This window comes from Eretmochelys imbricata, chromosome 3 (genome assembly GCF_965152235.1).
Source record: "Eretmochelys imbricata isolate rEreImb1 chromosome 3, rEreImb1.hap1, whole genome shotgun sequence".
Lineage (NCBI taxonomy): Eukaryota > Metazoa > Chordata > Testudines > Cheloniidae > Eretmochelys > Eretmochelys imbricata.
Window position 1 is genome coordinate 196,399,402 of NC_135574.1, and position 15,032 is coordinate 196,414,433.

Below are 15,032 nucleotides of genomic sequence, written 5' to 3' on the forward strand. Positions count from 1 at the left end.
CTAACTGATGGGTGGTCCTTTTTAAACGAGGTGTCCTGATTAACCTGCCTGCCATAATTGAATCTAGAAAGTTCTTGATTGGCTCCAGATGTCTTGATTAGCTTGCCTGTCTTAATTGGTTCTGGCAGGTTCCTGATTGCTCTAAGGCAGCCCCTGCTCTGGTCAGTCAGGGAACAGAAAACTGTTCATCTAGTGGACAATATATTTGCCTTCTACAGACTTCTGTATTCCACTGGTCTGGCACAATACATATAGCAACATAGTACATTTAGTATAACAGAAAGGACTACTTTTTTGTCTCTTAGGTAGCATCATTCATAGGAGCAGAAATAAGAGCAGTGTGTATGTGTGGTTACTGAATAATTCTGCTTTCAGAATATCTCTAATGGCAGCCTATTTTACCACTTAGTTGCCAAGGGACTTTCAGTTTCACTGGTGGTAGAAGGTAATTAATTTGCACATGTTGTTTCTTTCCTTCCTTTGATAGGCCTGAGTTTCCATCTGCCATCAGATGTCTTTCTGCCTGACTGAGATGCACCTGTGGTCTTTGAAGAATACTTTACATGTTGGGGGTAAGTCAACTGTGTCCAAATTCCAACCTTTTCCTAAAACAGATAACAAAATCTATCAATGAATATTCAATTGATATAAAATTCTGACTACTCATGTGAAGTTGAAGTTTATTTTTATGCTTGGGGAAAGCAAATTATATAAAAGTAGTATGGTAGAATGTGGTCAGCTTCTTATCTCATCATAGATCTGGAGTATCTTTGTCAATAATGAAAAATTATTAAGATTATATATTGTCTAATTCATGTTTCCTTTTAAGAAGCCGTGTGCTGCTTTACTGTAGGTTTCACTATAATGACTAGTTTATTGATATTCATTCATACATTCCAGTTGATTGCAGAAGTATTATAATATGTACTTAATATGTAACAATACTTTATTGCTCATGCGCTGAAAATTTTGAATGGAGAACTGGTATACTTAAGATACATTTATCTTATTAAACTATCATTCCAGTTTTCAAAGTAATTTGAGATACATGACTAATTACCATCCATGTGGAAAAAAGCTTTATACTTCTAGCTTTGCAAGTGCTAAAATCCAATGTTCAACAGACCACTGGTTTTGAAATGTGCGATACCAAAACCACATTTATTTGACATCTAGTCCCTATGACAGTTGTAGCAAGGTGCATTCCAGTAACGCTAAAAACCATACAAAAATATGATTAATCAAATATTGACTCAATATCCCACAGTGTCCCATATCTTTATGAGAACAAGCCTGTTGTAATGACAACTAGATAAAATGTTTAATCAATAGCCAGACTGTCCAGAAAAGCCTGGCAGCCTAAATAAAATAATTAATTATGATAATGGGAATTAAAAGCATGTTATGAACTGTTACATTTCAGAAACATGAACTGTTAGACTTTGTTTGTTGGGAGAAACCAGATCTTTAAATAACAGTTCATTATTTTCAGATTTCTTTGTAATGAATTCCAACCTAACATTGCTTTTGCTTATTACAAATACTGTGTATAAAATCCCATCTCTGGAAATGATAGCTATGTGATAAATTGCAGAGCTATATGATGAATATATCATGCGCCTTTGACCTGTTGCCCACTAACCCATCTCCTCAGCTCTTATTCTAACGTTCCAAACCTCTAAATAGCTTCAGGAAGCTGCTATTTTATTTTAAAATCAGCCAGCCAAAGAAATGCCTTCCACCTTCTTCCCCAGTTGAGGAATTTCCCCCAAAATCTCTCCCGAGGCCAGGATGAGAGAGTCAGTCTTGGGCCAATTTATAGTAACATACTATCTATTTAAAGTCTAATGTCTTAGAGTACCACATAGCTAGAAATGGGAACTTTTTACCATGGGAAGGGAAGCTTCCCAAAGTGCACAAGTATTTACAAAAAAACCATTAAAATAGTTGCAATTTACAGGCCATTAGTGGTAACATTGCCAGTCACCAGGAGGCATTTTTTAAAAAGTGATTCAATTTCATTTTTTGTGCTACATTTTTTCAAGTGACACACAATCACGATTTAATATTTCTACTTGATTATGTAGATGAAGACATTGGGATCCATCAATACTATGACAAGAAAGAACCAGGTACAATATTAATTGTATTTGACTATTAAAAAAAAACTGTTTAAAACTTTGAAATGTTTGGTCTGCTTTGGGAACAAGTTGTTTGGCTAATAGTAAACTGAGCAATGAATTTCTTCTTAATATGCAAGAGACTTTTTGTATTTCTCTAGAATAAGGAAACAATCACAGAGACTCTGTCTCGGGTAATCTGAATCTATTTTTAAACTGTTTATTCCAATAGACAGAAACTATAGATAATAATTAAATGAATCATAAAAATAATTAAATGAACTTTCAATAGATATGACTGAATGCCTCTTATATTTGGACAGTGATGAATTAAACATCAATCAGGCCTCAGTGTGTCTATATTTTCTACCTAACAATCTTGTATGTGCTATAAAGAAAAATTAATAAAACTATTTAACAATATAATTTTAATGTAATATAGTATCATTTCAGATATGATCAATTTGATATTGAGCATTCCAGTAATTTTTTATTTTTTGGAATCCCAGTAGAGGGCATCGTAAACGCAGAGGAATGCACTAGTGTTAGCCTCCTGGATCTTTACCTGATATCTGAAATAGGCATTTCAGAGTGAATGATCAATTTTCTTTATCTGATTAATCCTGTTAATCCTAGAAGTTTCATGATGGCCCAAAAGGTCTTTTCAGCAACAGTGACTTCCTGTTTCAGGCCAGGTTAAAGTGGAGGCTTGTGTGGGCATCATCCCATGTACTTAGCTTGGTGGTTAATATGCTGTCTCCATGGTTCTGATGACAGACTGACTCAGCTTCTCTCCTGGATTCAGTTGCAGCTCGCTTCACTATCTGATGAGATTGGAGGCTCAGTAATATTGGCCCACCTGTTGGGCTGCATAAGCCTTTCTTTCACTGCGAATTTAAGATATCTGACTGTGAAGTGAAAAAATCAGGGCTGTCTTAATTTTGTGTAAATTTCTGTGTTTTATTAAAATGTCCGAATCTTCTCTTTAATGTATTAATATTTGCTGACAGCACATGTGAGGGTTAACATTCATCTTTTCATTCTCCCCCCCTCCCCCTGTCTTTTTTAGTATCACAAATGAACCATGGTTACTTAGAAGAGAAACAACAGCTTGTGGAATGTAAGGGCATTTTCTAGGTTACTTGTTGGTATAAGATTGTATTATTTTTTTTAATTGCTGTTGCTCCAGGCAAAACGCTAAAATAATCTCTTTTCTTCAAACTCAACTTTCTGCACAGACCATATAGTAGAAGACTGAATATCATAGAACTAACTAGCACAAAATAATTCACAGGATGTAACTAAACCTTTCTTATGTAATTGCAATATAACTTTCTATATAATTGAGTATGGTAGTCACAATTGCTTCTCATTTATCTTGCTAAGTAAAAACAGAAATAAACATAATCCAGGACTCTCCTTATCAAGTGTAGTCTGCAGATTATCAATACATATCTTAAATAAATGAAAGAATTTAAATATTCATTGGTACAAAACTAAAATTCTTCCAATAGGAGTAAAAGAAACATGGTGCTAATAATCAGCTGTATTCCTGATTTGTTTGGTGGGGTTATTTTTGGATTCACGTTGGATTATATGTTCCTCCTTGCTGGTTAAAAGAAGTTTTAATGATACTATCACAGTGCTATCACAACGCTGCTAGAGGTTTATCATTTGAATAATAAAACCTTCCCTCCACCACAAGTTTTATAACTACTGGATAGTTACTCCTTCTCATACCACATTTTAGTGTTCAAGCTGTATTGCATTACAGCCATGAAAAATCCAATAGATTTTTATGGGATTTTGCAAAATAAAACGTATACTGTAAGAGTTCCCTTAACACTGTATCTGATCCTTACTGAATTAGTCTTAGGATCAAATTCTGCCTTCAAATAGATATGCAAAATTCTCATTAATTTAAGTGGGATTGGTGTGTGGTATGTGTGTGTTTGGTGGCAGAATTTGGCCCATGAGGACTGATCCCCTCTGGGACCCAGTCCCCAGTATGCTTGGAGGGCCCTTTGTCCAGGAAAACTAGTGAAGTTCTGCTATAAAGCGGGGAAGAATTTAAGGAACCATATAGAGGATTTACATCCTTTGTATGCTGTGGAGTATTGGTCTGCCTGGCTCCCTATATGATGGGTCGGTATGTTGTGGGCAGAGCAGAGCCAGTAGATATGGACTACACGGCTGCACCAACCCGCTCCTCTCGTATATGTGACATGCAATGGGAGCATAAGCTCCTGTAGCCGTGTTGCTTTAGTTACTCCCATGAATTGGCTCCACTACTGCTGTTATACAATAAAATAAAAACCAGCAGGATCTTCTTAAAGGGAAAAAGGCAAAATACCACATTTATTGTGAATACAGAAAGAATCATAGTAAGCAGTTAGTTATAGCTATAACATTCTATTCAATCTCATGTTTATTCACACATTCATTCATACACACACACAGGTTCTGCAAGGTTGTTATCATAGTTACCAGCCTTAGAGTTGCTCATGCCAAGCCACTGGCCAGGTGGCCTGGACATGAGGAGGGAGCAGGGCCTTGTCAGATGCTCATCTGATGCTCCTGGAAGTTGCAGAATCAGACCCCAAAGTTCTCACTTTCTAGAGTCCATTTTTATAGGAATTTCTTCCTATGCCAGTCTATGGGAATTGCTTCATCATGCTGTTGCTGAATCAATCAGCAGATGGCACATTCCTGACGGCTCCGTGCTGCCAGATGTTATCTTGTTCTTTGGTTCTCCCATTCTTGAGGCTGTTGGGTAGATTCCAGTCTGCCCTCCGGGGGGTCCTCTGGTTATTTCCACTTGACACCTTCTTCAGCCGATGGACACTGGATTCTTAGGCTGGCACCTCCCTGTTCATTCCGTTATTATCCACACCAAGCATCCATCCACATACATCCTCTATCTCTATTTTAATCACAATTGTTAATACAACAAAAGGGCGGGGAGTCTCTGGGTGCTGTTTCTGTTGTTACAGAGTATTGCTTTGAGTCTCTCTCTCTGTGTGAATTGCTTTGAGAACAGACTCTGTCTTAGAATGTACTAACACAATTAGCAGCTTGCAAGTTTCACACATAGAGGGAGAGAAACAGTACCAAAAACCAAGAGACCTCTTATTTAGTAATACCCTGGAATTTAAACTATGGGGAATCAAACTCATTTATGATTTTAATACAGAACTTCTTTAATATGATCCAACACTACTCTGTGGCATGATGGGAAGATTCCTCCCCTATCAGGCCTCATTCAACTTGTCAGTGCACAGCCCAAATACCAGAACTCTGTGCTGAGATCAGGGCTGCCCCAAAGCACAGAATTTCACATGACGCTTTATGGGCCATATTTTTGACAAGGCTGCACTGGCTAATATTGTACTCAAATGGTGATTTGGAAATATACATTGTTATTTGTTTGAGCAATTTCCCATTTCGTATATGTAGATAAGAGTTCTTAATTTATACATAGGCTTATTGAAAATGTGATCTTACATGCCTAATTAGAATTATCACAACAGTTCCATTGACACTGGCTTGGTCCAATTCAAGGGAAGCTGTATGTTCATGTGCTTTTTTGTTTTGTTTTGAATGATATACGTAGTGCAAGACGGAAGGACTTTAAAATATTTCTGTTATAAACTGGTTTTGTGGGGAGGTTTAAACTTGACTGTTAATTCATTTGGCATGAGAGTTGACATACAAACTCTGACAGCTCAGAGCTCGAAACTTTTCACCAAATCTCCTTTAAATAGTTTAGACCGATAAATAAAGAGAGAGGGTTTTCCAGTTTCACGTGCTTTTTTGTTATGTACTCTTGGGGGGAAAAAATGCTCACTTTTTAAACAATGACATTTAGTAAGTTATTAGAACCTGATCTTTCAGCTATGATACAGCTATTGCCATTAACTCCAAAGGGAACTTTGCCTTCCTAAATACTGCAGGGTCAATATCTTAGGCCAAATGTTTCAAAATCGTTTGCTGAAAGTTAGGCATCTAAATAAAGTTAGTAAGATTGTTGGAGAATCGTAAGTATCCATGATTCCCATTTAAGTGAGCTAAGCAGTCATATGCCCTGATCCTGAACTTCCTGTCTAACCTCCCCGCGATCTTTTTTTTTTGTTAGCTTGCCATGGCAGACACTTAGAACCAAATTTTCAATAATAAATGCCTAATGGCTCAGATACTAATAGTAGTGCAGGGCACAATTACCAGTTGACATCCAGGCATGCATATTTTATGGGCACAGGTTAGTGCTTGCTTTTGGAATTTTTGCCCTTAATGTTAATTCAACATAATAATATCTAAGATGAGTCAGGAGGGAGTTGATAACTTGCATCTCTGTGAGCTAGAAACACTGTGCTTGAGAGACTTTCCCATGGCAAATGCTTAGCAGTTGGGGAGGATATTCTGCCCTGAGAGCTTTATCCATGATTCCCATGGTGAAATCATGGTAGGTAAGTATATTTCATGTTAACCGTTCCTATGACAGAGCCTTTCAAAAGGATATCATTTGACAATAGAAACCATACCCACTTCCCCCCAATTATAGGCAAGTTTCTGTTTAACGTTATGTTTAAGATCATTCCTATAAATCTTATTATTTTGTTTCCCCACACCAAAAGAAAGAAAAACCCAACTTAAAACATATTTTTTGACTGTTTATGTATATATTTTTTTTATTTCCCAGCTCGAGATTGTCCTTGGATACTTAAAAACAAACGCCCAGAAAAACTGCGTGATGCTCTCAAGGAGCTGGAGGTACCTTTCAGAAACTTTCAAGTATGGCAACAAATAATCCGGTTTTCAAACCTCTTTCAACAGCTTTAATTTTCATAAAGGATCAGCCCTCCTGGTGATGATAAATGTGCTTTTGTGTAGTGGGCTGGTCCAAAACAGTTGCATCTTTGTTTGTGTGGCATGCTGATCTCTCATGCTTGAAAATCAGAAGCACCTTAACCACTAGTGACAATGTGTACAGCCAACTCCACTCTTTCTGTTTTCTGTTGTTCTTCAGGAGCTGATGCAAAACAGTCAGTGTGTGCTGAGCAAATGGAAGAATAAATATGTCTGTCAGGTAAAATGTTTTGACATGCTCTTGAAATGTTCAGTCAGTGGAGCTGAACGACTGTTCAGTGATTGATGCTGAAAAGTTATCATGTTAACTGATATAGAAACTCACTGGTGTTTTAGTGTGGGGGCGTTTCATTATTTAGATTTTGTTTAGAGGCAGAAACAGACAGGATAAAATCAAACTCTATGGTCATTTTACAACAAGAATTACTCAGTAAGGGCTCGATCTTTTGAGGTACTGAGCGCCTGCAGCTTCCACAAAAGTAATTGGATTTGAAGGCACTAAACGCTTGGGGGTGCTGGAATAATTTTTATAGTGGGAGTGCTGATGATAGAACCCATGTATTTGGTGGTTTGTTATTACTACTTCAAGCCAGGAGGTGCGGTAGCACCCCTAGTTCCAGCACCACTGTAAACACCATACAGGATCAGACCCACACAGTCAAAAGAGCCATTAAGATGTATCAACAGGCCTGGAAAATATTTTTATATTATATATTTTGTGTAGCAAATATTTGCACATATGTATCAAAGCATTTACTTGGATACCATGGTCATGGGGGTTGTGCGAGAACCTAGATAAACAGATCACACGTCAAGTCCCAGACATAGGGCCCTGGGGCAAGCTATGCACGTGTATCTGTCCTTGATATGTACATAAATATCCATATACTGTAAAAAGGAAACATCTGTTCACATCTTCATTAGCACAGGGCAGCAGGGTAAGTGGGAACAGTGTGGCATATTGGAATGTTTGATCCAGCTTCCTAATCAACAGCTTGCTCTGAAGATGTTGGTTAGTATTTTATCACTTTAAATGTTTCTGCATACCCCTATATGTTCGATGTTTGTGAGAAAGGTGCATCATGTTTAAAACTGCTTCAGCACTGAAGTTGAAATTTTTAAAAATCTTACTAATGTAGTTCTAAAAAAATAAATTTTGTACTTTGGTTGTGCAAAATGTTTTAATGTTTTTCAATGTAACTTAAATTTAAATAGTTCCAAATTTGTATGGTCCTGTTTGTTAAATATATTTAAAGTGTCCACATTCCATGTATGTTAAAGAAATTTCCAGAATTGTTTTTAACAAGAACAATTTGTCAGCGAACGCTAATCTTCTAAAGCTAATTTTAAGTATTAACTGTTCCGTTAATCAAGGCCCCAGATTTTGAGGGGTGGAGGGGGAAGGGAAGGAGTGTGTGAATCAGAGAAACGGAGTCGTGATCAGCTTTAAGTGTCACTACACAAAAAAATGGTTGTTCATCTTTTTTGTTACCCCTTTGCTGTGTATCCTCACTTGCCTCTTTCTGCCCCGTCCCCCCATATCTTGTTCCTTCCTGTTACATCCCCATCTCTCTAAACTTTTACTCCCTACTAGAATGGAATACTTGTCCTCTGAACAGCCTGCCTTCTCTTGCAGCCTGTGCTTTAAGGACTGGCTTCTTAAATTTTGGAGCCTCTTGCCAGGGGACGTCTTCCATCTAGAATGATGTCACTCCTCCCTTAAAACACAACATCCTAGATTTGCCAACTATCGTATGTAAAACTCATTTCTCCAACTTAGGTTTCCCCGAGGAAATTTTTCACGTGCATACCTGTATGTGTGTACACAAAACATACATATATAAAAAAGAAACAATACATAGTTATCAAGTTATTTCTCATACAAGGTAGGGGGAAATTGAGAAAAAGAGAGAGAGATTGCTATATCTTCTTTTAAATATGTGCTCTGACACTACATCAGTGGGGTCATATAAGGAGGTGATAGATATCTGGCCTATTCCTGTAAGTTTTCTTGAGATATTTTGCTTGAAAATTAGCCAGAGGTGAAAACAAAGGTATTAATAATAGTTACTTCTCTATCTTAATCAATTTCCTTTTGCTTTCTCCAGTTCTTACCCTATTTTGCATTTGAGATTATCGAAGCTCAACACTGTTTTACACAATAAGCAACTGGAATTGGACTTTCTCATAGTGATTTAGAAAATCCAGAGCATATTCAGCCAAAAAATGTGTGTTGTCCTGCTTTCCATCATCCTCATAATTAACTATAGTTCTTCAACAAATGAAAATAAAACCGAGGAAAATGAATAATTTGAGAGAGTTCTTTTCAAGTAGGACAATTCGCAAAATGCCTACTTATCAATTCTTTTTTATGTCATACAGTATCTGCACTGTAGTGCTACTTATCTTCCCCATAGCATCCTGTGAAAATGACTAGATCCCTCCCTTCATTAATTGCCCAGTAGAAGATGTGCAAAGCATTGTGGTCTGTGACAGTAAAATACCATATTTTTGAACCAACGAATTTTAAAAAATTAACAAAAATATTTCATGTTCTTCTATTTGGTGGGAAGGAGTAAAATCTAAAAATATTTGTCCTCTGAACAGCCTGCCTTCCAGCCTGCCAAAATTTGCTAATGTTTTTGGAAACATCACTTCGCAAAGTGAAAAAGAAGGTTAGAGGTTTATTTATAAACTTCAGGTGGGTGTATAATTAACTGTTTCACTTAAATGGTCTGAATTATGTCATGTCACTGTTCAATTTATATACTACTCTGGGTAAAATAACCTTTGCCTATAATAGAGAAGAATATGTTTTACATTAACTTGCGGTAAGCAATAAGCTAACAAACATGGCGGATAGTGAAAAGTAAATTACCCCACCACTTAGTCATCAGATGTTAATAACTGTAATTGATTACTGATCTGGGCTTGGTTTGAATGGGTGACTGGGAGTTCAAAGATTTGCTATCCTAGTGCCAGTCTCCTCAACCTTCTAGCCCTTTTATCATAAACTACTGACAAATGTCATCAATAAAAATATAATAACTTAAAATTTTACAAAAAATCAGTAGCCATACTTTTTTTCTAAATTTCCCATTGTTTGTGAATCCTTCATATTTCAGAATGAGCCATAATGAGGCTACACTTTTCCTTCTAATGACAATCTGCCACCGTCACAGCCTCTCTCTGTGGCCTTTGTGCCTTTGGGGTGGAAAACACCATCAGACAGGACAAGTTTAATAGAACAATCACATGAAGGACTGATGTATGTCAGATTTTGTGAGAAGTAGGCATAGGCCTACTGTCCATAGACTGTTGTGCCTACTAGTACGTGAAAAGCCGTAGTACTTCAGTTTGCTGCCTCCCCAGAGCCTCCAGGTAACCCAGGGAGCAATAAATTGGGGGCCAGATATTTTCAGACAAATGCACACATACAGCTCCTAAAATTAAACGTGCAATCATGTTAATTGTGTGTGCAAATGACAGACTGCATGCACAGTACTGCAGTTACATGCAGAGAGTAATTATGCATGCAAGTCATTTGCATGCACACTCTTCTGAAAATCTGACTTCAAGACTCTAAATTGAATCCAGCTCCTTTGCATGCCATTACCTAGAACTACCACTAAACCATAATGTTGCCCCAGTTCTATATTTTTTTTTAAAGTTTAATTTTGTGTCTAAAGTCTGCTCTCATTACTTTTTCCTATATGAGAAACATCAAGGGCACCAGAATCTTTGTAGAAGTGGGGAGAGCCACCGGAACCGGGGGGGACCAGGGAGCTGTGTTCCCCCCCCATGCACTTTTTAACATGGGCGTTGGGGACGGGGGCTGTATTGCCCCCCAAACTGCAAGCCGTGGGCAGGCGCAAAGCAGCACTGGCAGGGGCTATGCTTTGCAGCAGGGGAGCTGATCACCATGATCAGCTCCCCCTCCACGAAGTGCAGCCCCTGCTGGCGCTGCTCTGTGCCTGCCCGAAGCATGCAGTTGGGCCGGGGAGGGGGGGTACGCCACTCCCTGCCCCCCAAATTACACCCTTGTTAAAAAGTGGGGGAATGGCCCCTGGGAGCCTCTCCCCCCACCCCTCCCCTGGTTTCAGTGCTGTTGACAAACATGGCACTAGAAGTTTTATATTTGCATACTTTTCATTGCCAAGAAAAATCTGTTGACTGTGTTGTTTATTCTTGCAGCCCTGTATATACACTTGAATATTTTTTATATCATATAGAAACAGAAAATGTGCTAGTTCATGCAAACATACCTAGACTGTATTGTGATTTTTTTTAAAGGATTGTAGTATTCCATTTAAGAGAGCTTAGTAGAGCCCTAAAGGATTGAGCTCTATTCTTTAGCTCTGTACCTACTTGTTCCAAAAGCATGCCATGTTAGTACTGTAGCTCTAAACCCAAAGTTTGATGACCTATGATGAGCTGCTGAAATAATCCTGTAATCTTCTGTTAGTTGTTGTCAAAAGAAGAAAATAAATAGACCATAAAAGATGCTTTGACAGAAAAGAAAGGCAAGAGATCTTTCCAATAAAATGTCACTGTATTATTTATAAATAAATTGTTCCTTCTTTCCTGTTCTGGTCAGGAATAACAATTTCATGTAGTCAGTTAATTTCACTAATATTTTAATTAGAGTTTGCTATGAAGAAACTGCAACTACGTTTTACCCATGGTATCATTCTTTAGCACTCTGGAATGCTTCAAAGTCTTTTGCTACGAAAATGTGAATTCAGTACTGTGAAATGAGACCATGTTTTCAGTTTTGGTGTACAGTGTATATTTGCAAAACTAATGAGAGCCAGCTGAATAATCTAGTTCCTAACTTCTTGATTTTTACCTGCACATTTCAGTGTAGGATTAACACATGCCAGTATTTACATATTTCATTGGATGAATGCAAGATAGCAGAAGTGAATATTGGCAGCTAATAATAAGAATTTTTGCATTTGTATTTAATTACTTTTATTTTATTTTATTTAAGTTGCATTTTGCATCTGTATATAAATACTTTTTATGTTACGGTAATTTGCACATTTAGAGCTTAATTGTGAGCTGAGATACACAGCAATATGTGCTGACATGGCTTGTGCAATTAGCTGCTGTGCATGTGCACGCAAGTAAGCTGATTTAGCAAGATATATGGTGACACATGCCAGAGTATCTGATGTCAGAATCAAGACACTATGTGAATAAAACATATGAGAAGATAGTACTTATTGCCAGCTAGTAATAGGAACTCTGTTCAGCATATTAAATTATTTGCTTTTAATCATAGCAGTTAGTTCATAACATGTTGATAGAGATCCAGGGCTAAAATCACAAATGCATTGATTGTTGTGAAATATTAACATGTAACAACAGTAAGCTCAGCTGTTCTGAGGAAAGTGACTGAATAATTACAATGGGGTGGGGGGAAAGGCAACCTGCAATGAAGAGGTGGGTGAAAACACTGTGATCCTGCTTGAACAAGAATTGCTTTGCAGTTCCATGCCCCTCTTTGCATATTCCCTGGTCGTGGTAGAACTTTGACTTCAGTGGAACTTAAGCACGTACAGTACTTAAGTGCCTTGCTGAATAAAGAGGCATTTAAATACATGCTTAAAGTTAAACATGAGCTTAAGTACTTTGTTGCATTGGGGCCTAAATTCCCCTTGTGCGGGCTGTGTTCCACCAACATTCATCTGTGCATTGCAGAGGGGCATTTTGGCAAGTATTAACGAGTGTGTCAAGGATGATATGGGTCCACCCTCCAAAAAAACTTCAAACTCTACCAGTCTGCAGCACAGGGATAGCCCCTAGTGACATACTCAGGGTACAATCCAGTGAGTATCTGTCACCTGTTCCCTCTAACCTGGGATGCCCTTTACACTGCTTTACTGTTGTTGCCTCCACTCCTGGACTGCTCACAAACGGCTTCCGGCATGCAAGTCACTCTCAGCTATGTTTGTGTGTACTTGCAGCCTGCCAGTCATGCTCAGGCTTTTACCAGCCTGAATTATACTGCAAGGTGACCCCAGCACACTTCCAGTCCCAGACTTTTCCCCAGAAATGTACCTCTTGTACTGCCAGCTCTCATCTGGAAATACAAGCTCATAGAAAGTTCTTCATTTTATTAAGAGAAATGATATGCACAAATCTTGTTACCCCAGATAGAGTCTCCCAAACACTTCAGTTCAAACACACTGATTTAGATAAAACAATAAAACAAGTGTATTAACTGTAAAGAGAGCTTTTAAGTGAACACAAGTAATGAGGCATAAAAGTCAGAAATGGTTACAAGAAAAAGAAAAAAGAAAAGGAGTACTTGTGGCACCTTAGAGACTAACCAATTTATTTGAGCATGAGCTTTCGTGAGCTACAGCTCACTTCATCGGATGCATACTGTGGAAACTGCAGAAGACATTATATACACAGAGACCATGAAACAATACCTCCTCCCACCCCACACTCCTGCTGGTAATAGCTTATCTAAAGTGACCACTCTCCCTACAATGTGCATGATAATCAAGGTGGGCCATTTCCAGCACAAATCCAGGTTTTCTCACCCTCCCCCCCCCCCCCACAAACTCACTCTCCTGCTGGTAACAGCCCATCCAAAGCGACCACTCTCCCAACAATGTGCACGATAATCAAGGTAGGCCATTTCCAGCACAAATCCAGGTCTCCTCACCCACCCACCCCACACACAAACTCAGTCTCCTGCTGGTAATAGCTCATCCAACTGACCACTCTCCTTACAATGTATATGATAATCAAGGTGGGCCATTTCCAGCATAAATCCAAGTTTAACCAGAACGTCTTGGGGGGGGGGGTAGGAAAAAACAAGGGGAAATAGGCTACCTTGCATAATGACTTAGCCACTCCCAGTCTCTATTTAAGCCTAAATTAATAGTATCCAATTTGCAAATGAATTCCAATTCAGCAGTTTCTCGCTGGAGTCTGGATTTGAAGTTTTTTTGTTGTAAGATAGCAGCCTTCATGTCTGTAATTGCGTGACCAGAGAGATTGAAGTGTTCTCCGACTGGTTTATGAATGTTATAATTCTTGACATCTGATTTGTGTCCATTTATTCTTTTATGTAGAGACTGTCCAGTTTGACCAATGTACATGGCAGAGGGGCATTGCTGGCACATGATGGCATATATCACATTGGTGGATGTGCAGGTGAACGAGCCTCTGATAATGTGGCTGATGTTATTAGGCCCTGTGATGGTGTCCCCTGAATAGATATGTGGGCACAGTTGGCAACGGGCTTTGTTGCAAGGATAGGTTCCTGGGTTAGTGGTTCTGTTGTGTGGTATGTGGTTGTTGGTGAGTATTTGCTTCAGGTTGGGGGGCTGTCTGTAGGCAAGGACTGGCCTGTCTCCCAAGATTTGTGAGAGTGTTGGGTCATCCTTCAGGATAGGTTGTAGATCCTTAATAATGCGTTGGAGGGGTTTTAGTTGGGGGCTGAAGGTGATGGCTAGTGGCGTTCTGTTATTTTCTTTGTTAGGCTTGTCCTGTAGTAGGTGACTTCTGGGAACTCTTCTGGCTCTATCAATCTGTTTCTTCACTTCCACAGGTGGGTATTGTAGTTGTAAGAATGCTTGATAGAGATCTTGTAGGTGTTTGTCTCTGTCTGAGGGGTTGGAGCAAATGCGGTTGTATCGCAGAGCTTGGCTGTAGACGATGGATCGTGTGGTGTGGTCAGGGTGAAAGCTTGAGGCATGTAGGTAGGAATAGCGGTCAGTAGGTTTCAGAGTAACAGCCGTGTATTGTGAATACAGACTAACACGGCTGTTACTCTGAAACCTGTCATTATGCAAGGCATTGCATTTAGCCGTATGGAGTGGAAATCTATCTGCAGTTTCCACAGTATGCATCCGATGAAGTGAGCTGTAGCTCACGAAAGCTTATGCTCAAATAAATTGGTTAGTCTCTAAGGTGCCACAAGTACTCCTTTTCTTTTTGCGAATACAGACTAACACGGCTGTTACTCTGAAACCTGTCAAGAAAGAGAAAGATAAAATGCAACTAATGCCTAACTTAACAAAC

General features: G+C 38.7%; 1 protein-coding gene across 1 annotated transcript in view; it reads left to right on the forward strand.

The window, feature by feature from the left end:
• WDPCP (WD repeat containing planar cell polarity effector) overlaps positions 1–15,032 on the forward strand; it is a 271,495-nt gene that overhangs the window by 91,568 nt on the left and 164,895 nt on the right. Inside the window, exons 2-6 of the mRNA XM_077812039.1 lie at positions 488–572; positions 2,088–2,132; positions 3,190–3,240; positions 6,820–6,890; positions 7,147–7,206. Of these exons, the coding sequence (XP_077668165.1) occupies positions 512–572; positions 2,088–2,132; positions 3,190–3,240; positions 6,820–6,890; positions 7,147–7,206 (288 nt within the window). The 5' untranslated portion in view covers positions 488–511. The remainder of the gene's footprint in view (positions 1–487; positions 573–2,087; positions 2,133–3,189; positions 3,241–6,819; positions 6,891–7,146; positions 7,207–15,032) is intronic.